This window comes from Alosa sapidissima, chromosome 12, assembly GCF_018492685.1.
Source record: "Alosa sapidissima isolate fAloSap1 chromosome 12, fAloSap1.pri, whole genome shotgun sequence".
Lineage (NCBI taxonomy): Eukaryota > Metazoa > Chordata > Actinopteri > Clupeiformes > Clupeidae > Alosa > Alosa sapidissima.
Genome location: NC_055968.1, coordinates 24,089,593 through 24,115,757, shown reverse-complemented (window position 1 = coordinate 24,115,757; position 26,165 = coordinate 24,089,593). Strand labels below are relative to the sequence as shown.

Genomic DNA, 26,165 nt, shown 5'->3' with positions numbered 1-26,165 from the left:
CCTCAGTAAAGAAGAAGCAGCCCCACACTACAAAACCCCACAAAAGTCAGACAGAGGCATGAGACATGGGCTTCGTGTTACTGAGGTATTTTACTTCAGTACTGTACACATGTTCCATTGTAATAAAGTTCTCTGTTGAGTCTGTACATTCAGTCAGATCAACAGAGGTCATCACATAGGAATAAAACAGAACAGTGCACTTCATTCAATCCGCAATATAAAAAGATCTCTGTACAAAAAGGGAAAAGATCTTTGTAAAAAGAGGAATAAACTGAGGCCAGGTTTTTGTTTCACGCACAAACTCTGGTCAACCATTTAAAATCAGGCCTCTCATTGGGGCACTGTTTCCAACAGACTGCAGATTCAGCACATCATTACAAACATGACATGAAGTTCAAGTAATTTGAACAAATTCTGTGTACCATGTGCCCCGTCTTAACATCACTTATAAGGAGACATACACAATAAATTGAGGGTCTACAAATGTATGAAAAAAAGTAATGGTGATCCAATTCCAAAATTCGGTAACCTATAACAAAAGTTTACTGGATTTAGGAGTTTGGGATGGAGTATTGAATTAGGAGTCAAATGCATTGACTACATTCCATAAGTAGGCTACTGTATAAATATGGTCACATTGTGATTCTGATATATAAACTTGTAAGTATCTTTTCAATGCCTCCCATGTGTTGCTAGGTTAAGGCAACTCTAAATATACATTTATTTACCCTTTCCGATCACACAAATCTACAAAAAACACTCACCTAAGCTTCTGTAAACTGTGAAAGTGCAATAAACAGACCATTTGTACCAAAATAAAACAATAAAAGTCAACAATACCATAAAAATAAAATAAAATAGACCAACTTGCATGTTACTTCTCCAAATACATAGATTAAATGTCATGATAAATGTGTCCAAATACTGAAGAGAATATTCTGACAAGTTATGACCAAACATTCAATTCTTGACCAAGCTCATCTCAAGGGGAGCTTATCAAGAACATTCTTCTTCACATATATGTGTACATACAGACAGAGATATGACTACCTCAAATGTCAGCTGATCAGGACTTGAAGGAGTTTTTATAAACGTAACAGAGAAAGAATTCAAGCCCTTTGGTGACTGTGCACAGTACAGTGTCTCCCTTTTAAATAGAAATGACAAGTTAAAAAACAAACAGAAAAGAATAAAACCGCTTTAAAATATTAATCTCATGTAACAAAAAAACCCAGAGAATGAAAGCCTGAGAGTAAAAAGAAAATGCATCTAAAAACTGTTCTCTTGTGTACATTTTGCAAACAATAACAACAGTGGCCATACAACAGTAACCAAATTCTTTTGTCTATGGAGACATGCCATCCACACTTTCTGGCAGTATTGGCAGATGGGTGTGTCTGCTGCTTCTTTGAATCATGCTGACAGCATTGGGCATGTTATTCATTAATGCTGATAGCATAAAAGGAAAAAAAGATGTAAGAGGAGAATTGGAGAAATGTGTAACACTGTGCTAAAGTAAACAAGTCCTCCAGTGCATATCACACAGCGATCTTCCCCTTTGCTTCCAGCTTTCCAGCACTTTCACTCTGCCTTTTGCTCTGCTCTTCAGTAAAAGTGATGTACGAGTACACCAGGCTTCCTGCAATGCTGTGAACAGAGATATGAGGGGGAAAGTATTGTAGTTATTTCGACAGGATGCCGTCATGTTCATCTGACAACAGTCATCATATTTTCATGCAGCCAATAAATGGTTTTGAATCAGTTTATTGGGAATAAACCTGCATGTGTCTTGTAAACACCTTATTCTGATTGAAATAAACCGAAAAAGGCCATATTCGGTTTACTAATAAACCGTTTGCACACCCTAGCATATGCCTGTTTTAAACGGAATATTGGGTCGTTAAAACACCTTAAACGGAATATGCTCCCAGAAGGAAGACTGTTGTAGGCCGGCACATGCTCAATACGCACAGAATGCCTATTTGTAGGCTGCGTCACTGACTTATTCAGTCTGACTTATTGTTGATTGCTATGTAAACAGGAATATGCTCAAAACGTGACATTCTACTTGTAAACAGGTTAAACAGAATATTGATATAAACGGAATTTGGGCAATAAACTGATTCAAAATCGCTTATTCCCGGCATGAAAACGTAGTGAGTGACATTCGGCACAGCATTCCTTAAGTACGACGGAGTATTAGGGCCACACATGAAGAAAAAAAAATATTTTTGCCATGGCGAGATTAAACTCGACATGTTGACTTTAAAGTCAGCATGTCGACATTAAACTCGACATTTCGAGAATAAAGTTGAAATATAATATCTACTTTAATCTCGACGTGTCGACTTTAAAGTCGACATGCTGACATTAAACTCGGAATACAGTTTAAACATAGCATACACAGTTTAAGCTAGCCTACACTAACACACAATATGTTACATGAATAATGGGCTTCAAATCAAATAGGTGTTATTTCAGATAGATTGCAGATATTCAGATAGATTGCGTCTTGTCTGTTACTACTCATTGCCGTCATCGTGAAGTGCTGTATCTCGCGGTTGGAAATAATGCACTATGCCGTTTAGGCTATATAGCTAGAATAATACATGTATCCAATGATAGGTTTCTATACAAAATGCTATTTCACTGTTTTACGTGGGTAAGGCCAACGCACATTCAAATAACTGCCCTTCATGAACCAGGCCGTCACTCTCCATAGGTTAACTAATTTATCTAAAACTGCTTTTCCATGTCTCACCTGCAATAAACATAGGAGCCTATAAACACAGGTATAGCCTAAGCATATATACTATTTTGATCCCGTGAGGGAATATGTGTGCATGTAGGCCTATACTTTATTTATGCACTATGTGTGCATATGTGCGCATGTAGGCTACTAGTACATGGGGTGGTCGGGAGGAGGACAGCTTCATTCGTCCCTAGACATTCAGCAATAGGCTGTTTTGCATCCATTACAAACAAGCAATGTGAAATTCTAGGATTGGGGAGAGCGCCTAGTATGCCTAGTCTAGTGCATAAGCATGAAGTTGAACCTTTAGATGAAAAACACTCTTTAATAATAGGCCTACAATAAATAAATAAACTGCTAATGACATTTAGGCTACTTTTGACCATCGCATTTATCACCTGTAACTCCGTGATAAGGACCTACAGGAAAGTATTTGGCTGAGCAACGGAGGTTAATGTTTTATGTTTTGTTCACATGATATAGGCCTATGTCTAATCATTGTTGCAGTCGAAGAAAACTGGAATGTTTAATTTGTCCTCCCTTTCAATCGTCCCGAGCGGTCGTTCTCTCTCCAAACTAACTTTATTCTCAAAATGTTGAGTTTAATGTCGACACGTCGAGATTAAAGTCGACATGATATTTCAACGTTATTCTCGAAATGTCGCGTTTAATGTCGACATGCCGACTTTAAAGTCGATATATTGAGATTAAAGTCGACATTACATTTCAACTTTATTCTCGAAATGTCGAGTTTAATGTCGACATGGCGAGTTTAATCTCGTCATGTCAAAAATATTTCTTCCTTCATGTGTGGCCCTAATACTCCGTCGTACTTAAGATTAGATGAATTTTATTGTCCCAGAAGGGAAATTTGTCTTGGGCATACAATGCTACATACAGCTGCTTACCATACAAAACACACATTAGTTCAACGCCACATACCACATAAAAGACAGCAGGAATAAAACAGAGTAAGCACAGCAGACATAGAAATCAGTACCTCAATCTCTGTGCAAGAGAAACACTACTATTTCATAGATCCCAGCCACAAATGAACTTAAACATGTAATGTCAGATTTGGTGATCAGGGCATTCAGACATAACGGAGACAAATGTACATGTGGGAGGATGAAAGATATGTAGTACCTTATGTTCAAACCAATGAAGTTAGTCCATGAGAAAATGTAGTCCCCTCCAAAGACCATTCCAATGTAGGTCACTAATATGTTCTGAGAAAGATAACCAATAATTAGAGAGGAAAGAGGAATGTACACATTCCATAGGACTGACCAAAAAAGCACGGGGTCACCAAATACAAACCTCACTTTCAGTACTCAACTGAACTGTTGTTAATGTTAAAGTAAATGTTTTAATCAAATATTTGACCACATGTTGCTGTAACTGTAGAGAATGCTAGTCTTACGAACTATTCACTGAGGTTATGGAAGATTACCGGTTGAGGAAACTTTTTTATTACCAACACCAACAGTGTTGGGTGTAACGCGTTACAAAAGTAATGTAATTACTGTAATATATTGCTGTTTGCGGTAACGTGGTAATGTAAGGCATTACAAAAAAAAATTGGGTAATATTTTACTCGGTACAAACTTCAGTAACGCCCGTTACAATGCATTTAACCCGAAATTAAGTGGTGTTTTGTTTTGATACATATTTGCAAACACCACGCGAGAACAACAGAGGAGAAAAAATCCGCGCAAAATAGTAGAACGTTATCTCCTGATACTGGTTGAAGATGACTGTGGCTGCAGCAGACTCGCAGGCGGACTCTATTTGCGGGATGGACATAAGCCTACGCTCATTATTTTCAGCTTGTCAGAGACAAGGCTATGAAGAACATAATAGTTAGTGCACTTTGTGTGCGAAACCGAAAGATCTTTCTATGCCTCACGAAATAGCACAAGTAAATTAATGAAACATCTAAAGTAGTGCCACGGTAATCTTTTTGATTCTTGATAAAACACAAACTATGCTGTTGTGCATGTCAGCTTTGTGCTGTGAACTTGAATTAAAGAGAATAAAGGGATAGAAATGCAAAAAAAGATTGTGTAGCCTGGCAGTGCCACCGCTCCAACCGCACGCGCATCACGCACTTTGCGTTGGGCACCAAAGGACAGAGGGGGCACCCAAATGTAACCAATGAATAGTAGCTTTACTGCAAACTGCGTTTCAGTCTTCATCAATAACGTTTACAATGTCAAAATGCACTAACACCAGCCTTTCTATAACTTCTTTGACCTGAGGCCCGGTCATGGCAGACTTTGGGGTCATAGGGCCCACATACACGTACCCCCCCCCCCCATCAAATTATCATGATGATTATCATTATCACAATTATTATTTTGCTATATTGTTATACATGCACTTTCACTTCAAAACAGTCAATGTTTAAAGTGCTAACATTGTTCACAAAAAGTTTCAGAGGACTGCTTTACTAATGTAAGATATAATAATTACAATAGTAAATTGCTTTTGCATGGTTGCATGATGCTTGCATGAGAAATACTTCTCAAAACAACAGCAACTATATGGGTGCTATTGGTTTTTGAATGTTTCCCTCATGTAAGCATCATACACTGGTAGGCAAATGGAGAAAAAAAAATGTACATGCTTTTTAAAGACATTTCATTTGAATGCCTGTAATGATTCAGGACTCATAATACCAGCTTTCATGTATGGAAAACGGCGGAGGAGATAAGCGTAAATCTTTGGTCTGGAGATCTTTAATAGGAAGGCTAAGGCTACAATAGCTTTTGGCCACGTTATATTAAAATTTGACTACTCTGATTAGACTGAGGCCTAATCAATGCTAGACAGTGTTATACAGTCTCTGCTCTGTTTCTATGGAAGTTGCAAGAATCCACGTAGTTTTATTAAATGCCGTTAAATAATTAAATAGCCTTCCGACAGGTTGAAGCGGCTACCAACGTTATCGGGTAGTTTTAGTTTCTGTCGCGCACACGGGCACACGCATGCATTGAATGAACGCTCATACACTTAATTGTACGGCTCTATGTTTAATGACATCGAATTAGCATTTCCTCCTGAAACGTTTGTTTTCTTTTTTTTGTCAGTTCGCGGTTCCTTGATCAATTGCGCAGCAAATTATCACACGAAGCACCGGGCCTAATTTCACTCCGCGGACCAGCAGTCTCCACGTTGCGGACCGGTGCCGGTGTTACATGGCAACTGGCACCCATGTTAACTGGCTGCGTTGGTGACGTTTCACGAGTGATGACGTTTCTTTGACAGATGTGGCCGCTTGCAGATTTGTCACTTTCTGATGGAAACTGGAGACGAACAAATACAAATATGCATGACCAGGGCTTAAATTTCACTGCGGGATTGCGGGTATTGCGCATAATTTGTTCAAGTCCCGCAACTCTAGCCATCATAATGCGAGAAATTCCCGCATACACTTTTACAGCCTGTCTGATGACGTTAATATAGCCTAATCATTAAGTGGCGTGAATGCGGTGCTATTGACCGGACTGATCAACTACCGAGTTGAATTGAACATAGCCGCATGCAGACGCACACACACACGCAGAGAGAGAGAGAGACAGAGAGAGAGAACCACTTTGCGCTTACGCAAATAGGCTACGCTACCATGGCAAACTTTTACATCTGGAAAGAGCTCCTTGGTAACTATCCTGCTAGCTCAGGTCAGGTCAACACTTGATCCCAGAAAGATTGTCTTCGACATGTTAGTTTTTTGAACATTTATTGTATCTAATGACATAGAAAACATAATGATTTGCATACACATACCGCACTATGCACAACTTTTATTCACTAGCGACTACAGCCTAAAACCGTCAGGTTGAAGGGGGGCTAATTACTCCATAGAATTACTCTCAGGTATTTTCTTAAAGTGACAGGCACTGAATTACACCTACTCATCACCAATGTGCACTCAATTGGACCTACACACCACATTAAAGATATGCCTAAGTGTTATAGGTTAAACGTCAATATGAGGCATTCAAATTACTAAATATGTTTAGCTACTATAGTAATTACTAGTAAAATGCTATACTTTAAAAAATGCATTATTCTAAATGCATTATATATATCAAAAATATATGATAGAAACATATCACATAAGCTATCATTTTCAGTGTGTGTTTGTGTGTGTGGAGAGAGTCAAGCAGAATCTAGGATGTCCACTGTTGTGAATGATCCCACCACAGTATATATTACTGATGACGTCAGGGTGGTGGGGGCCCCAAAATCAAACACTTTTTTTTTTAAAGTATCGAAGTATTGAAATCGCAATTCTTGACTTGGTATCAGAATCGACCCCCCCTCCCCCCCAAATTGTGTAAATCCCCCCTACATGAATAACCTAAGGGGGGAATTCCCCCCCATTTTGAAAAATGAATTTTAAGCCCTGATGACATATTTAAATGTCAAAATTGTCTGTAGTACGCTACATGCACTGGACCATGAATATGCCACCAAAAACATAAATACAAATAGCCTAATAATAACTCGCTGGTATGGAACCTGCTTCCTAAATGAAACCACTTAAGCTACATGATAACCATCTACGTACTTGCTCCACGAACCAGCTGATAAGTCATAGTGAAATTTATTTGACTTAGTCTATACAATTTGAAGAAGTCAGCTGATGATTGTAGCAAGTTAACATGCATGGCTGATGGTGTTGTCTTGCTACAGCAGTTGCCCAAGCCAATAGGTCTTCAAAGTATCATGGTTAAGTTTTCAAACATTTCACTGACTGCTGGTCAGGCTCTCTGTGGCCACCTAGTATCTGTAGCCTAAATTGAGGAAGCGTTGCTGGTCTAAAAATAAATAAATAATAAAAAAATAAAAAAACGTGTAATGGGGAGGATTGAACCCATGTCGACTGCGTGAAAAAGCAATAGGCTATATAAGCATTAACCTGTTGTGCCACAGGAGAAGCATGAACGTGTGAATTGGGAAATAAAATATCAATAAAATATCAAACCCATGTTTACATGTCAGCAACATTAACGTTAATAGCCTATAACCCTTAGAGTTTTGACTCTCCCTGTGCGCAAATTTTGTGTAAAATATGGACACGTTATAGACTTCTCCTGCCCATTGCAGTGTGGGTTTCAATGCCTGTGTTTCATGAACTGAATTCTTAAAAGAATAGGCTGGACAAAAGGATTGGCTACACAACACAAGGATACACATTTTTATTTGATTTATTTGCTGATTTATTTGCTCTACAGACACTTCAGGTAGGGGCGGCCACAGCCTAACCTCAGTGAAACGTTTGTAAAACTTAACGTTGAAGGCCTACTAAATGGCTTGAGCAACTGTAGCATGATAACATGGTAGCCAGATAACATGAACAGCTATGTTAACTTGTTACAATTATCATAACGTTAGCTGACTTCTTTTAATCATACAACTGAAGTCAATTTCTGTGAGTGCCGTCAGCTGGCTCGTGGCGCAAGTTGATAGACGTCTGATTACCAAGCAAACAGGTCAATTTATTCGTGGTTCGATACCCACGTGAAGTTAATTTATGCTATTTAGGTGTTTGTTTTTTGGGTGGCATATTAATGGTCCAGTGCATGTAGTACTACATACAATTTTGACTTTTAAACAGGTCATGCATATTTGTGTGCGTCTCTAGTAGGCCTATATCAGAAAGTGACACATCTGCAAGCGGCCACATCTGTCAAAGACTCGTCATCAATCATGAAACGTCATCAACGCAGCCAGTTAACACGGGAGCCAGTTGCCATGTAACACCGGTCTGCGGCCCATAGTTTGAGAAATGCTGCATTAACACGATGTTACATGCAAGTTTGATACCTGGTATGAAGCAACATATCATTGCATACTTCCATTTCCAAAGCAATGAAGGCTGCTTAACACAACTTAACATTGTGCATATTATTGTTAATATTGTGCTATCAATGTAACTCAAACAAATAAGGCTTGTAAACAAGAGCTGGCAAAAGGGCATTATGACAACGTAAAGTTCACTGCTCTTAAAGAGACAGTGCGCCATTTATAAGTAAAACAGCATTTCTTCAGAAATGAATGGTCTGTAAATAATAGGCCTTTTATTTTACTTTAGGTGTTTGAGTTATCATTTAAATGTCACTCACTCAAAGCCACTCACTTAGGGCACCGAAATGGCCAGCAGGCCACCATCTTGACATGTCTTTATTAAAGGAACCGTATGTAAAAAATATATTTCAATTAATCATAAAATTGCCCTGATATGTCACTAGACATTAAGAAAGCATTATCATTTCAAATACTTATATCACTGACAACAGTAGTCTGGCCAGGATATTGTCATTTAAAAAGTCAAGTTGCAGCCCTTAACTGATGATGATATTGTCATTTTGTGTTTTGCCCTAATGCGCCACCCTCCACCTATTTACTAATCACAAAGTCAGTAGTGTTTCGGTATCCGGTTGCCAACACTGCCAGTCAGAGGGGAGGGGAAGGGGATACACCGCTCTACTAGCCTGACGAGCCAGACCCACATTAAAATGTAGGGTCTGGGCACTCACAGTTCGCAGTGCTCAGTCCGAGGGGCGGGATAATCGGTTGTCTTTCAAATTCCCTCTGCACGCAATAGGACAGTGCTAGAACGAGTCCCATGCGTTTTCCCACCAGCAGAGCTAGTTGGCTAGTTCTAACTTTTGCCAACTAAAAAAAGCTTAACTCGTGTCAAGCTGTTCACCAACAGCAAGATCCATCTTCTTTGTTTTCAAGTAGCAGGGAATTCAAGCCAAACCGCTGCAACTCTGCCATCAATCATTATGTTAAGCCCGCCTAACGATTTGACTGGCCTGATAGAAGTTTAATTTTTCCAGCTCACAAGCCAACGGAGAGTTGCTAGACTAGCCCTGGCAGCTGCCGCTAGGGTGCGTCTAGATTTCTAGGCTACCACTCTACAGTAATTTGAAAGTGATTGTAGTACCAGTTTTAGCCACAATCTTACATACGGTTCCTTTAAGCTTTGATTTACAATATAGTAGGCTCTCTATTGATTTTAATGAGTAGGCCTAGGCCTTAAAGATACAGTATTTCTATCACAATTTACCAGACTTTGACCTTTTGTCGGTTTTTAACAAAATTCTGACTATGATTGTTCCTTGTATTGCATCATGAGCACTGCGCCTATTGCATTCTACTGTTGTTAGCCTTAAGCCTAGCTCAGTCATTATGCTATACCACATCTCCCTCCATTTAGAATGGCAAATCCATATTTCTAGATATTTTGGTGAAAGTAACTTAAAAGTAATGCAATAGTAGTGTAATGCCTTACAATTCAGAGACAGTAATATTATAATGTAACAAATTACTTTGAAATGACAGTAATAAGTAATACATAATACATTACGATTTTGAAGTAACTTGCCCAACACTGAACACCAACAACTAGCATGGGAAGGTAGTCTTGACATCATAGCCAAAACATTGTAACATTAAACTTGGTAAACTTGGCCAGGTTTAACCAACTATCCAAGGTAGTGTGTTTCCAAGGTAGTGTGTTTATTATTACATGGTCAAAACCAACACAACATTCATAACTATGAAAAATGGTCAAATGTCCAGGTATTATTATGATGTACCTATGTGACAATGTAGTCATTTTCAAAAATTATTCAATCATGGCCAGAGCATAATTTACTGTGAGGTAATGCCAATATTGCTGAATAGTTCTCCATCTGATCAATTCAAGTTTGATTGCATGCAAATAAAAAAGAATCAGTCCAGTGTTTCCTAGCTTTCAGCCTTGACCAAAAATGGACATTTCAGTGCCACATTATTTCAGCCACCTAATCAGTAGTAACCTATAGACTTACCTTTACACAACCAACAATGGTTGTTGTTAGTGCAGAGTTGTATTGTGTACAGAGTACTGTGGAGTACATCAGGATGAACCTACAAGGTCAGCCAGAGAAAACCCATTTTATTACAAAAAATGATGTTGAAAAAAAGTAAAACGGACCAAACTAGTCTAACCTGATGGGCTTAACATTTGCACATGGGAAGAGCTCAGATTTAGACAAGCTTTGTTTTGTTGTACTCACCCCATTACACAAGATAGAACAAACTGACCAACAAATACGGTGTCTGACCATCCTGTGAAATTATAAGCCTAGGAAAAGAGCAAACAGAAGAATATTAAATGACATACTAGTAAGAAAATACCATTCATTACAATCAACTGTTTCCTTTTTATGGGCTTGTCCAGGTTTTCAACGTAGTTATTGTATTCTGGAACGCATCTGGAGTATGGCGAGTTCTGCTTGTTAATCAAGTTTGGGAAGTACCATAATGAGGATAGTTAAGATTACTAAGTCAACCATATGAAGAGACAATTACGGCTGCATGTGTTCAAGGGTTGGACCGATGCAACCACTGTGATGGCACACCCCCACAAGCCAGGCACACACTAATTCTATAGAGCCTGCTTTAACATACCCTATTTTCCGGTCTATAAGTCACACTTTTTAGTTTGGCCGGTTCTGTGACTTATAGTCAGATGGGACTTTTATATCAAAACATATATAATTTAACATGTTTTTAAATGTTAATTCATACTGACCGACATAAACCAAGGAGTAAACATTACCGTCTACAGCCACGAGAGGGCGCTCTAGGCTTGTGGAATGCAGAGCCGTGCATAGATATTTTAAAACGTGCATCTTTTTTTTTTTCTCTCGCTCTCGGTGGAAGCCTTCCGAGCATTTGCTCTGCTGCCGGCTTGTGCCTTCACATCGCCCAAAATGCTTGATTGCATTGTGCGCATTTTAAGCTACATTTTCATGTACCACATCAGCATTTTCGTTCAGTGAATCTTTTGTAAGTTGCTTTACAATTACCGTCGGGCCCTCCTCGTTGGCCGCCTTTGTTATCGCCTGGCTAACTTCAGCTTCGCCACCATTCACTCCTTCGTCTGCACGTTCTTTTAAAACGTGCATCTTTTTTCTCTCTCGCTCTGGGAGGTAGTATCCTTCCGAGCATTTGCTCTGCTGCCGGCTTGGTTCCTTGCACACATCACAGTAACTTGTGGAAGTTTTGTATTTAGTGGGAGTGGTACCCACTTGTATGGATACGTATTTGGCTGCTCAATATGTAAATCTAGTGGAAGCATGTTAATTGGCTCATTGGTAAGAATTCGTTGGAACCACCTTGACCTTAGTTAGCACCTTTTTGTCAGCAGCAGTCCAAATTTGTGTAATTTTATTGCAGATTGTTTGCTTTGTAATTAGGCTTAAAAGCTTGTATGGCTATTATGCCTTAGTATTGTTGTTGAATGCGACTGACTTGTTATTGTTATTATTGTTATAATGATTATCATCATTATTATTGTTATTATTTCTGAGGAATTTGGGTCAGTGGTGGGTATTTGTTCACCTCTAAAGGGCCAACTAAAGGTGGGGTGTAACAGTGCAAATAACTGGAGCAAAGTGTAGCATTGAACACAGTTAATTCATGAAATCCCTCTTGACAGGTTGGAAACCTGGGTAACACCTTCTAGAACTGTGTGAACTATGTTACCGTCATAATTCCAAACCAGTTCACAGGGGTCTAGTTAAAGGGACACCAGGCAACGTTTTTGTGTTAATTAATCATCTTCGTAAGTCGGTATATGGTTAAATGACTCATTACGGGGCGAATGAAGGCTCTCTCGCCCGCCCCTACTGCCTGTAGGAAGAATATCCCACTTGCAAGTTCGGTGCATCCTACCCGCCGACCTTCAGTCTCACAAAGTCTCAGACATTGCGAGAAGCAGGATCAATTTACTTCCTGCATCCCCAGCACAGAGGCAGGCTAACGAAATGCTAGCGATTGTTGCAAACGTGTGTATAATGGCAGAGCCGGCGAATAAGCAGCGAAAACCCTTGACGGAAGATGCAAAGAAAAGGAAAAGAGCTTCAGACCGAGCTAGGGCTCGCACACGTATCGACACGTACAGACGGTAGGGGCAGCCTCATAGAGAAAAAGCATCAGGCTTGCCTGGTATCCCTTTAAAGGTCTAAAAATGGATTTGCAATATTTGAATAACAGGAAAAAGGCATTAACTAGCAAATATTGATAAACATCAGCTGCATGGGATAAATGGTGCCTTTGTTTTAGGCCAGTCATAGTATTTATTTTCCAAGGCTTCAGAACAAATTAATTAATTTGAACAATATTCCCATGTAGCCCCATAATATTAGCTGACAATAAATGTAACCGCTGCTCCACCAGGCCTACACATTGTGACAAGGCTTACAATTTTTTAGATCCTTTAGAGTTGCTATACCATTCCCTGCCCATGTTAGCCTGACGTAGTCATACTCAATTCTAGTCAGAATATGAGTCTGATACTGCTCCATTGGGACGTAATTATCTGGCGTGTTTCAACCGATACAGAGGGGGAATGCCTCTGCACTCAATTGGATAGACCTAACCAATCAGAGCAACATTTCACTTATCGGCCGATATATTATTGGCCGATAAGTGAAAAAATGAAAATATTATTATCGGTCTGATAACAGAATTCTGGCCGATAATTTGCGCCAATATTTTTTAAAGTCCTAATTTAGGCCTACGTAAGGTCCGTCTGGCTACACTGAGCTAGGTTGGCTATACTTTTTCCTCAATATAATGTCAGCGGTGTGAATGTATTTCACCACTCTAACAAAATCTGTGGATATGCGTTCATTTGGGAATCTGTGCATCTCAAAATCCTCTTGTGAATGATCCGCCATTTAACCTTACCAGAGCGGAGCTCAGCCCTATCTAGAGCCGTCTTGTGCTGGTGTGTTTGCACTTTACCGCGCTGGTCGGGGAAACAAATAAACAAACTCGTTAGTGGGACGAGTACATAAGTAGGCCTAGTTCTAAGTTGTGTTTTAGTATTATATTTGCATTACTTTAGCTTGGGTTTTGTATTATTACCTAGAAATATGCTAACCATTCCTGCTTCAGTTCCAGACAGGTCATCATAATAAGTTATTAAAACCTTCGGGGCTAACCTCTTTCATTTCTGCTGCAGCAGGTTGTGCGCAACAGAGTAGCCTAGACGGACATAAGATACAGTCTGAGGAGTTGCAGCTTTATTCAGTTACCCGCACAAACTCTGATTTGGTCGCTATACTGTAGCTTATTCCCAGCTGAGCCGTTTATGAGTGTTTAGTCCTAAATGAAAACGATTCATACTCTCTAGCCACTCACTCGCAATTCACTGACGTCAGGTTCACTTAAAGGAGCCACACATACTGTAGGGCTAGGCTACTGTTATGTTGACTGCTGTACTATTGAGGACTATTATGAGTTCTGTCCATTTGGTGGTAGGTACAATTACTGCAATACAATTATGCTTATTACATTTTTTTTCAAGAGTAATATTATCGGTTATCGTATCGGTCACAACAAACCAATAAATATCGGTTATCGGCCCTAAAATTCCATATCGGTGCATCTCTAACAGAAACCATCCTTCTTCTCCTATATCCCCTCCGTTTTTAAAAATAATTCTGTTGAACAGTGATATGCTACAAACATGTTAAACAGCTGAGAAAGGCTGTCGCAAATCCCTCGAACAGGTGGTCAATCAGAGATTCCAAACAAACGAGGGAACATGTCGCAATGCAACAGCGCTGTTTTCCCTTGATGAAAGTGAAACCACGAGTTTTCCCACATCTCAACTTTGGCCAAAGTTTTCAGAAATAATCGTTTTCAGTGATACAACCTCATTAAATAATATGCATTTTCCATATGGGGTCTTAAAAGCCATGTATCCTTCTAGCCACAGCGTTTTTGTTTCAAACATAAGCCTAATCTAAGCGTGCTCAGGTGACGTGATAGACCAGGCGCCGTTGCTCACCTGTCCCTCATCGTAAAGCCTGATTTGATTGGTCCGCCCGATATAGAGCGAGCATACTTCCACCACAATGGAACAATGCCAGACCGAACTTCCCGACCTCAAATGTTGTGGGCGGGACTAAGTTCGGAATGGCACCCAGGCTATGCCCAAGCTTAAAACGCATAGCATTCCTAGTAAACCTTCAACATTTTTGGAATTTCATAGATAAGAATTCTGAGTTTTACCATATCATGTTCATATTTATTATCAATTGTGTGGGAAAAATAAAATGCTTTATTATCAGTAATATACAAAATTCCAGGAAACTTTCCAAGAGTTTCCAAACTCTGCCCAGCAACTCCATGCTGCTCTGTGCACGGTATCATAAAACATCATGTCCGTTTGGAAAAATTCCAAAGGAACTCTGTAGATGAGTGTCAGCTAATTGTTTACTGTCTAAAACATCATTATTTACTGCCTAGATAAATTTCTCCACAGCCATAAAAAAGGCTCCACCTAAAAACACCCTCGAAGCTCTGAAACAGCACTGGACTGATAGGAATAAAGAGCACAAGCCGACAAAAAATTGCAGGGTCAGTGCACAAACTTCTGGAGCTGGGCTATTGGAGTCATTAGCTGCGGCTGCTGGCATAATGGTGGCTTTGTGCGGCCTGCTCCCCCCGCCTTCTGCCCTCATGCCAAACAAGCTGGGGCCTACCCCCTGAGCCGAGCTCTGCCCAATAAAACACACCATTCACCTCAGGCCTCGGGCCTTGCACACTCACACCACACTGACGAATCGGACTACACGGATTCCACAGAAAACTGGGAGGGGGAATCAAAAGCGTGATTCATCAAAAAGCTGTGCTTATGTTAGAAGGACCCACGGAACTCAACCAATGATTTCGAAATGGTTCCATGAGCAATGTATTATATTCAAGTTATCTGGATCATTACTCAAAAGTTAAAGCCAGTTACAGAATAAAGAAGATCAAAGAGAGAAAATAATTAAAAATATTTCACTTTCCACTTCTACTAACAAACAAGATGTAATGGTTGTTCTATCAAAGTATTCCAAATGTACTGTCTGTATCTCCAAATTATTTTTCTGAAGCAGCTCATTTAGGTTTTATTGGGGGAGGAATGTCCCTTTAACCAAATTTACTGTTGGAAAAGTCTGATTTACAACCTCACCATCTGAAGACATTTCCTGGGGCACATCAGCCCTCACTTGACCACACAGATGGCCTGTGTGAGGCTGGCCACCTTAACCATGGATAACATCTCTTGCACTTTCACTACACAAGGACATGTAAGAAAGGAGTCAATCTCACCAGTAAAGCTCTATCGCAACTCTCCAGATGTCATAAAATGATTCACATTCATCATGAGCTGAATGCTAAATAAAGTGACCAGAAAGGTTCTGCACCCCTTCTTTCACCCCCTTAGGGTTCTAGCGTGATTGGTCACATCAAACAAAATGTACCACTGTCCTGTCTGGTCTTGATCTAGCCTTGTTTGTAAGGGGTGCAGCGGCTGGCCTGTCTCTTTGAAGTCCATGCTAAACGACTGTCTCTTACCTTTTCAACATCTCCAGTGACCTGAGCCAGAAGAAGGGTCGGCAGGATCATAAATAAAGCATTGTAGTACAGCAGGCCATACTTTCCCAGCTCCTGGAGGTTGGGGGGGGGGGGAGTGAGGAATGGAAGAGGGGGGGGGGGGGGGGGGGTAGGAACACAGATGGAGACTTGTAGGTCAAGATATTTAAGTCAGGAGCCTCAGAACATTCCATCTGACCCTGTATGCAGATGTTGTGAAGGCTCCTCTCAAGCAGCAAAACTCTGTAGTGAGTGTGCGTGTACAGTATGTCTCACCAGTGGCAAAGCCTATGTTGGCAACACAGACTGTGTCAAGAGGCTTTAAATAGGCCACATGTGACCCAAGTGACTCTGCCCCATGTCTGTGTGGTAATATTATTAACACTCACAAATGTTAACCCTCCTCTTTAGCCCTGACGTGTGTCCTTTTCTCTACCAAACAATCCCAGCAACAGCACACAATAAATGGTTTGTAAGTTATGCGTCAGCAAAGTTATCTCAAGGGTTAGGTGGACTCATGGGCTAGGTAAATAAGCTACATCTGAACTTAGGCTTCCTGAGGATCTTTATATACACTCTGATATTGCCCTTCCCCTGACAAGTACCACTGTAAAGTAACTTTGACACAAAAGCAAAAAACCTGGCCATCCATCAACAGGCCAAATTCAGCACAATCCCTAAACTAACAATATTGTTCATATTGACACAGAATCCTCTATTAATGGAGGGAACAACATCTGTGAAAAAACATGTTCATCACGTCTTACATTACGTCTATATTTGAAGTTGTGGGCAAGAGGACATCCTTGAAACACAGGCATAAGAGCTGCATTGATACAAAAAAAAACTGTGTAGAGTATTCTGCAATGGAAAAAGAATAGTGATGACCTCTCCTGTCAGCGCTTACCTTTGAGTCAAGCTTCTGTTTTACAAATGCCCCATTGGCTGCTGTCAAGACATCATTAAATAGAATGAACACATATCCTTGTAAGTCAAATGACAAGTCAGCACTGCAAAAGAGAGAAACAGAAAGACCTTGTAACTTTTTGTAATTAAAAAGACACTATAGTGGTCTTTATGTTTCCTGGATCCTTCCCAGAAATAATATTAAAGGGTCCTCATCTTTTATGATTTTATTAATATAATTAACCCTCAGGATTCTACAGCCGTAGGGGCAGCCGTGGCCCACTGGTTAGCACTCTGGACTTGTAACCGGAGGGTTGCCGGTTCGAGCCCCGACCAGTGGGCCGCGGCTGAAGTGCTCTTGAGCTAAGGCACCTAACCCCTCACTGCTCCCCGAGCGCCGCTGTTGAAGCAGGCAGCTCACTGCGCCGGGATTAGTGTGTGCTTCACCTCACTGTGTGTTCACTGTGTGCCGTTTGTGTTTCACTAATTCACCGATTGGGTTAAATGCAGAGACCAAATTTCCCTCACGGGATCAAAAAAGTATATATACTTATACTTATACACAGGCCCAGGGATAAAGCTTCTTTGTGTCTCTGGGAATTTTTGAAACCAGATGGCCTCGATCCAAAATATGACTTGTGTAGGCCTGTAGTTGATTTACGCCCTGTACCTCCCTCTCAGTCATGCAAATATTCCACTCAACCTGAACAATACATCACCAATTCAGATCATGAAAGCAGCCTGTTGATGGACATTCTATGGTACCACCAAAGGCAACAAAAGGCATCATGTCAGGAGCATAATAACAATGATCACAATACCCTCCGGTCAGAATCTTACTAGCAGTATGACAACTCTCAGCATAACTCAAGACCCTAGATTGGGTACTCCGTAGAGGCACACAGAAACTTCTGTTCCCATATCAGGAACATAACAACACACTTGAGCCACAACATCCACCATCCAAGGGCACAGATGAGGCTAAAGAAAAGATTGATGATGCATGGGACGGATTATGAACTTTTGGGCCCCCAGAAATTTTTTAATTTTTCTGATGTGATTTCCTGTATTCTGGTGCATTTTGGGGATGGCCAATACTAAATTCAATCAGATTCATAGCCTACATCCTGATTTGTTGATATTGAGGCAATGATTACATGCAAAGGCTTGGGCTTCAGGGCCCCCTGGCCCCTTGGGCCCTTGGGCCTGGTAGGCCCGTGCAGTAATCCATCTCTGCACTGCCTTCTGAGATAACCCTAAGTGTCACGTAAAAGTACTTCTTGAAATACGCTGTCCTTTGCTACTTACACCCCAGGTCTTACCCAAATGTCGTCTGACTAGTAACTACCCATTCCCCAAGGGTTTGTGCATCAGTGCAATATGCCTTCATCAACCCATATCCTCCTGACGATGGAACTCTATAACCACATCAACATGATTGGCTGACCGAGGGAGAAAGTATGACAAAATACTAAATGAGCAGACTTCAACAAATAGCCATGATATCTGGCATTTACATGTGCAGAGCACGTTATATCGGCAATGGTACTCATGACCTTGTTCATTCACTGTTTGTGTGCTGAGGAGCAACATATGTCAACAAAGGCCAACCCATCTTTGCTGACAAAATGGATCTCTTGTCTGTCCCTTGTCAGCTTCAGACTGCTATATGCAAAAAACTGTTATAAAGATAACTTTTATATCACTATATCCCAGTTTAGATTTAAGTAAACCTGTCAGTTATATGGCCATTAATGTAAACATCACAGAAAGTCTTGTTGACATCTTGTTGCAATATTACCACCGATATTGACCATACCACAGTAGAATAACTGGAATACAGCCAACTAATTCCTTTCTTTAATTAAACCATAAAAGCATGTCAAGAAGCCTTGTCGTCAGTGAACATGTAGCAACATGACAAAAACACATGATCAAAATGAAAGAGAACGGTACCTCTTCTCAACATATTTCTCTGTCTTACCTTGCAGCTACAAAAGCTCCCAGGATCATAGTAAATACAGTGAGCTGAACAGGCCGAGAAAATTTCTTTCTGTGGATGAAAAGATTCAAGGACCATAAACAGACTGGACTTGCAATGACGTGTTATAATCACTGTGTGTCAACTGCTTGTTCAATGCCACATGGAGGCATGGTACTTACTTCAGAAGAATGCCCTCGGCAAGCATTGTGAAGAGAATAGAAAACCTCCTCAGGACTGTAAACATGGGCAGACTATGAGAGGAAAACACAATTCAATTTTATTAACCACAGGACAACCATTCATGTGAGTGGACAAATCTAAAAACAAAATTCTGTGCTGATGCAACTGTTAAAACCACAATATGGCCTGGCAACGTGTATGGTGTTGATAATAATGGTCAAGAAAAACAACATACTTCAGCCTTTTAGTTCCGAACAGTCCAGTTATTTGATTCCCTACAAAAAGGAGAGGTAGAGGGAATGTCTGCAATACAAAGAGAGAACTTTAGAGACAAATGACTAAGGTGATAAACAGTTCATTGAAAGGAATCTGGGTAGTCAACATTCTTATGCATCCTATGAACACCCTATCCTTGGTCTATTGAGGAAGATAGAATACTGTAGGATTACTCTCATCAGCAGTGTGATCACTTGTTGAAAGACACATCTTGAACCTGGACGTTTGCAATCATGACAGGGAAAGGTATGGCGATAAAGGCCTACGTTATTCTGAGATTCACTACTCACATAAGCTATAACTGTCATCAGAGCCGGACAGTAACGGAGTACATATACTTGAGTACAGTACTTGAGCACAATTTTGAGGGATCTTTACTTTACTCAAGTATCATTTTTGGGGAGTACTTATGACTTTACTCAAGTACATTTGAGAGGCAAATATTGTACTCTTTACTCCACTTCAGTACTTTTACTAAAGTAGACATCTGACTGTTGTACTTTTACTTGTACTTGAGTAAAATTTAGCAAAGGGTAGGCCTATCTGTACTTTTCCTCAAGTAATGAAGCTGTGTACTCTGTCCGCCTCTGACTGTCAGCAGCAAACTGGCCAGCCTACCCGATCCTCTTACCTTCTGAGGTATACTTCGATCGAAGTCGGGGAAGGAGATCACCTTTAGGACCTTTCCCACCTGTAATACGACCAATGTGGCCAGCATCTATGGAAAAGACACACTCAGACATTACTTTCAGCAGAGGAGCCAAATATCAAGGGAAGGTAGATAGCCTAGGCACTTACCTGACCTATCCCAACGCATATCGAAGAGGGAAATCTAAAAGTAAAAATTATGCTGTTAGAACACACAAGTGTACATCGACCGACCGAATTGTGGGCCTATTCTTATTTTAACAAATTTTAAACAAATACTGCGCTGTGCAAGACAAGGCTATGCAGCAAAAAGGTTGACGTTAGGTTAAGCTAACAGAATCAGAAAAAGCAACGCCTCATTCAATTGCCCATAGAAACAGCACTGTATTAAACAAATGAGAAAAATGGCTAACTTCTAATAGCCTAAATCCTGACAATGAAACGCAGACTGTGCTGCCAGCACGACAGAATCTGAAGCAGTATTTTTCACGCCTATGGACCTAATCGATGTGCAATGTATCATTACAATCGAAGTCATCAGTGGAAATCCAAAGTAGCTGACCACTGTAACTAGGTAACCTAGCCAAAATCCGCACTCCGCTAACAGCAACAACATTGGGCATCACGTAGACTTACCCGTAACTTGTCAGAACGCTTTTGTTAATGACAACGATGAGAAAGGAGCTAATTCCATAAAATCCAGCGGCGAACAGCTTTACAAACAACGTGAGCGATTCGTCCGCCATCCTAGATGCCTCATCTCTCTGAAAGCATTGCTTCTCTCTCAGCTTTCCCCTTCTCCATGCTGACGTCTCTGAACTTCCGCCAAACTAACACACAGATTTAGCCTACGTAGCTACGACTACCTCAAAATAGGTCTTTGTCACCACCCAGTGGACATTAGGCAAGTTAAATGTATAGCCAGAACATACTCCAAAAACAATGTGTACATGTGTTAACCATGTTTTATTGAATAAAATAATTAAGTAATTGCAGATGTCAAATTTATTCATTTTATAACTCAGAAATTACACAATCTCTGCCGTAGGTATGCTTATAATCTGTTTGCAATCCTTGTTTAGAGGCACATCGTTTTTAGACCACTTTTCCTGATCATCTGAGGGATCAGGGTTTGGTGTGTTAGTTGTCATATTTTGGACTTCTGAATTCATGTGACTTTTTGGTCTAGATGCAAATAAACTAACACCAATCCCAACACTCTCCAAATCACTTGCTGGTGACATGACAACACCATGAAAAGGCTGAGCTGACGCTGGGTGCCACACTTTTTTCTGCAGTCCGTGTTGAGACAGGCATGGATATACCACACTTTTATGGGGAATCAGTGCTTTTGATATACATACAAAGCCTATTTCCTTCTTCTGTAGGAGCGAGTCTTTGGTTTTGTTTGAGGTTATAGACTCAGGCCTTGGATAGATGGTCGTTTTGGTCTTACTTCCACTATAAGGTGGTCTTGTGTCATCTGGGGATCGAATTCTACACCTGCTGTTTTGCTTGGGGTTTATTCCATTAAGCACTGTGCCTACTGGCACAGAGGAGACTGGGCACTGTTTGAGGCTGAGGAAGGGAATGGCAGAGCTCTTGCCTGAGGCAGGGCTTGGCATATGAAGTCTGTCCTGGTCAGCGTACTGGGTCCCATCTGCAGACAGCACCCTGAGACTCTGTAGCCTCTGCTCCATGTATCCAGATCTGGCATCCTCTGTCGGCTCCTGGTAGTTGTGTAGGCTCGACTTAGTGGCCGGCATGCGCTGAAGCCTGGCCGCGTGCCTCTCTTGTGCGGCATCCGTGAGGCGGACAATGGCAGAGTGAACTTTGCTCCCCCTGATGTCATTATGCATCAGGAAGGGGCGATTTCTGGAAAGACCTGTAGGATCCAGAGTGTGGAAGCCTGGGCTGCTGAATGGTTTGTTGTGTGGCTGCCCAGTGTTGTAGACCAATGGGAATGTCTCACTAACAATCTGAAAAAACAATATGCATTCTGTCAAAAACATCACCTCACACATTCACTCCTGAGAGAACAAAAAAAAAAACAATAGTTTATCCCCAACATTAGCTATGAATAATCTGCTAGATCTAATCTGTAGATTACCGGCATAGATCTGTAAGTGGTAGGAGCTCGAGCTGACAGCACTTTTGCATGGTTTCTCTCTAGCTCATCATCAAGACATAAAGGCAGCGACTGTGTTAGAGGCTCTCCATCTCTGGAAAGCTGATCTTTATCAGGGTTCTCCTCTGACCTAAAAGAATATTGAGAAAAAAAGAGTAATCTAATCATGTTGCCAATTCCTACCTCCAATGGTAATGTTGTGTTGTAACATGTATTTTACCGTCTTTCGCTGGTAGTCACCCGAACAATATTACCCTGCTGTAGTTGCTCAGTCACCACTTTGCTAACTGAGCCTGGCAAAGTGAAATGGCCATTCTCTTCCTCTATAGTAAACATAGGGATATTAGACATCCAGTTGGCCTGACAGTCACATGTCCACGCAGATAGGATACTGCAGCTTGCCTTACTTGTGAATGCACTTATTGGGCTCTCCCGACCACTGTTGGGGCTGGAGCTCCAGTGAGAAGTGTTGGTGTAATGTAAGGCTCCACCAGTCAGAGCCTTGCTGTTGTATTTCAGATGCACATCCATCGGGGCCAACCGTTCTAGCTGAAGGATAAGGGAACATGGCAAAGTCATATAGCCGCACTGTAGATAGGTGAATTATACCAGTTATTATGATGAATAAAAGGCTATTTCAGGCATCATTCCAGAAATCTGACATTACAAGCATACTTTGCTAGCCTAGAAATCTAGACGCACCCTAGCGGCGGCAAATTAATTTGCTCAGCCTGTACGTCTAGTATCAAACCATAGGGATTTCTATTGGCTGACGCCGTGGACGTCATCCAATCACAGCGCTCTATTTTGTTAGAGTCTTAAAGCGGGCTTAACAGGATAACGACAGTCCTGCGACGGTGAACAACAAGGAAGGTGGTTATGGCGAACGAAGAGCGGTTGTTTGAATCGGCGTTGGCGTCAACTTTGGAGGAGTTGGACTTGTGCTTTTCTTTGAAAGTTGAGCAACACAATGCACTTAAGTCATTCCTTTCGAAGAAGGATGTATTTGCCGTTTTGCCGACCGGATACGGATATGGTCGTAGCGCTGGCCTATTGCATGCCTAGGCAGTTTGAAAGACAATTCTCTGCCCGCCCCTTGGATTAACCGAGGTGAATGGTTCGATTCCAGACTATACATTTCAATGATATAGGATGGCCCGCCAGGCTAATACTTTGCCCTAAATACAATGGAATCACAATCATACTATTTCAAGTAAAGTTTGACTTGACTACATACTAGATCATAGTTAAACATTCCAAGCATTTGAAACCAGATGAGTAAATGTAGCCGGAAACAAGGGCAGAAACAATTAATCGATTAGTTAATTACCGGTATTCAATTAATCGTCAACTATTTTGGTAATCGTTCATCAGTTTGTCATTTTAAAAACAACCTCAAAATTCTCTGCTTTTACTTAATTTAAAGCGTCAGCAATGCAACGTAGGGTCTTTTTGTAAATGCACCCGAGTCAAACTTTCATTTAAAGTCATAAGTCAAATGGCCTTTTGAATGGGAGTGCTAGGGGCACTACTATGATCGCATCAAAATATTTGTAAAACACTAACAAGGCTCGACACAACTTTGCTTGAAGCATCACCAGGGTCTTATGAACTCAAGCATTGAGAACATTGTTTGTGTACACATAGTTTACTAAAAAGAAAGGTTTTGAACAACACACTTTAGCAGTTGTTTTTTCTGCTTGCCACCATCTTGCCAAACCCTTTCTTTTTAGTAAATTTTGGCGAGAGTTACGCTTTAACTTAGCCTACATATATTACTATGACACCAAACTAAATATACATGTGGCGTGTGAGCTAAACAAGGCATTTGAGCACATACTGAATCTTGGACTTTGGGAAACACTCAACACTTTTTCACAATTTTTGTTAGATTGTTAGATTAAATCAAATAATCAAAATAAGTGTTAGTTGCAGGACACCTGGTTTACAGTTACTACTTCATTTCAAATGTAAAATATTGCTGCACATCCTTTGAAACATCAGATTAAAAGTGTTCCTTTTACTTACACAAATAACATGTAGTAAGACATATCTGTGTCTGAAAGTTGTGATACAGGATTGGTCGCTTGAAAGAACTGTATTAAGTATGCATGAGGGGACACTGAATTATTCAGACTTTTAACATAATACCGTACCTCTCTCGACCACTTCGTTCTGTGTGGTGCATACTTTTTAGAAGCAAGGGACTGTGGTTTATTTAATCTTACAACCATAAAGCCATATGAATCCTCTTCCTTATCTGTTGAGAGATAATAAGTTCCTGTATCACGTTACCTGATGAATATGCATTGAATTTGAAAAATGACATGATGCAGTTGCTATAGCATTGCATCCTACTGTTTCAAAACTGCAGACTCAAACATAAACCATAGAAATCAATGACAAGGGAACCAAAGCCACTATAAATTATGCAAGATTTTCGATTATGAGGACCAAGTCAGTATAGCAAACATTTCTAATATTTTACATGTGGCTGCTCCAGGTCTTTCAAACCTCATTACATTCCAGTTAAGAGAAAGAATTTATACGATTTAAATTCTCCTAGATACAACATTTTTTACCTTTAAAAATAATTCAAACAAGATAAACCACATTTGTAAAACTAGGTTAATGACAATGTGTTAATCATCGTATTTGTGTTTTGTTTCAGGAGCTGTAGAATATTCAGCAAGTCACTGAAGAGAAGCACACTTTAACTTCAATGCAAGAAACGACCTTAAAATAATGCTTATTAGATAATGCTCAAGTGACCAAATCTGATGTCTTGATTAAGGAGAGCCCTGCAAGTATCCTTAATCCTAAAATTGCTCAGACTTACCTTTGCGGTCATCAGTCCTTTGGGCCAAATCCTCAGTGCTTGTGAATGGACAGATGTAAACTTTGCTACAGACTGTCTTTACAGACCTAGGCTCTTTGTGGGATGGTGGGGGAACATACTTTGCTTTCCTAAAATGATACATGAAAAATATCTGTACAAATTTAGAGACACTCCAACAAAGTTTGTCTGTGCGGCCTCGAATGTGAGCTGTCTTATCATACCTCTGTCTGCGAGTTGGATTCTTCTTATGTATAATTTCAATGTTTAATTTCGATCTCGGTGTGTTGCTGTTGCAGGGCAGGTCAAATGCCCAGTCATGCTGAACACCAAAGGACACACCAAGATCATCAAAGGTGGTAGAGCACTTCTCTCCATGATTGAGTTTGTTCCACTAAACAGATAAACAAAAGGCTCGACACAAGCTGTCAACAGCATTTAAACACATTTTGAAGTGTGACTGCACACGTTAATACACAGATGAGACGAAACACTGCCAACCTACCCTTGAACGTCTACTCAGAACTTCCTGGGAATAACTGTCAAACTCATTGAAGGATTCAAGCAATCTGGTAGCCATCTTCCAACATCCTTAGTTTTGAAGGACAAAGGCACAACCAAAGATAAAGCTCCTCTTTAACCCTCTCTGGCACTACTACTGCCTACTTCAAAAATGGAAATGGTCCGGTCACTGTCAGTGATATTTTATGTTCGTTCGAGTGAGAATGTCCATAGGCCAAACAGTGCTAGTTAAAGTTAGCTATATCAGCTAAGTTTAACCAGAGAATGTTTAACACATCAAACATTGACCAAGACAGCTAATGAACCACGACGGTTTCCAGTAACATACTCAAATAGCTGCTACTATAATATGGACTAACATTTCTCCTATCAAGGCAAAGTAAGACTCTATCTAACAGCCCCTTTACATTACACGTCGTGCTAAACTTGACAGACTACTGTTACATCAGGACTCGCTGTCCACGACGCGTCTGTAGTTACCAAGGCAACA

The 26,165-nt window shown here is 40.5% G+C and overlaps 2 protein-coding genes across 3 annotated transcripts; both read right to left on the bottom strand.

Annotated features, from left to right (window-relative positions):
• Positions 1-71: 71 nt before the first annotated feature.
• On the bottom strand, positions 72-21,023 carry slc35d1a (solute carrier family 35 member D1a). Of its 2 annotated transcripts, none has more exons than XM_042056552.1 (12): positions 20,826-21,023; positions 20,340-20,373; positions 20,173-20,259; positions 19,501-19,568; positions 19,265-19,336; positions 19,086-19,154; positions 17,103-17,205; positions 16,178-16,270; positions 10,831-10,898; positions 10,603-10,681; positions 3,899-3,981; positions 72-1,647 (listed from the first exon to the last, which is right to left on the bottom strand). In XM_042056552.1, the coding sequence occupies exons 1-12, from the start codon at positions 20,933-20,935 to the stop codon at positions 1,539-1,541; spliced, it is 975 nt and encodes a 324-aa protein (XP_041912486.1). In that variant the 5' UTR covers positions 20,936-21,023; the 3' UTR covers positions 72-1,538. The 2 variants fall into 2 exon arrangements, with proteins under 2 accessions (XP_041912486.1, XP_041912487.1); XM_042056553.1 differs by lacking the exon at positions 20,826-21,023 and adding an exon at positions 20,603-20,730.
• Positions 21,024-21,136: 113 nt separating this feature from the next.
• LOC121677656 lies at positions 21,137-26,145 on the bottom strand. Its single transcript, XM_042056549.1, has 8 exons — positions 25,659-26,145; positions 25,378-25,547; positions 25,157-25,284; positions 24,474-24,577; positions 22,725-22,866; positions 22,538-22,640; positions 22,300-22,447; positions 21,137-22,168 (listed from the first exon to the last, which is right to left on the bottom strand). Exons 1-8 carry the CDS (start codon positions 25,731-25,733, stop codon positions 21,218-21,220), a joined length of 1,821 nt encoding a protein of 606 aa, XP_041912483.1. The 5' UTR covers positions 25,734-26,145; the 3' UTR covers positions 21,137-21,217.
• Between the last annotated feature and the right edge of the window lie 20 nt (positions 26,146-26,165).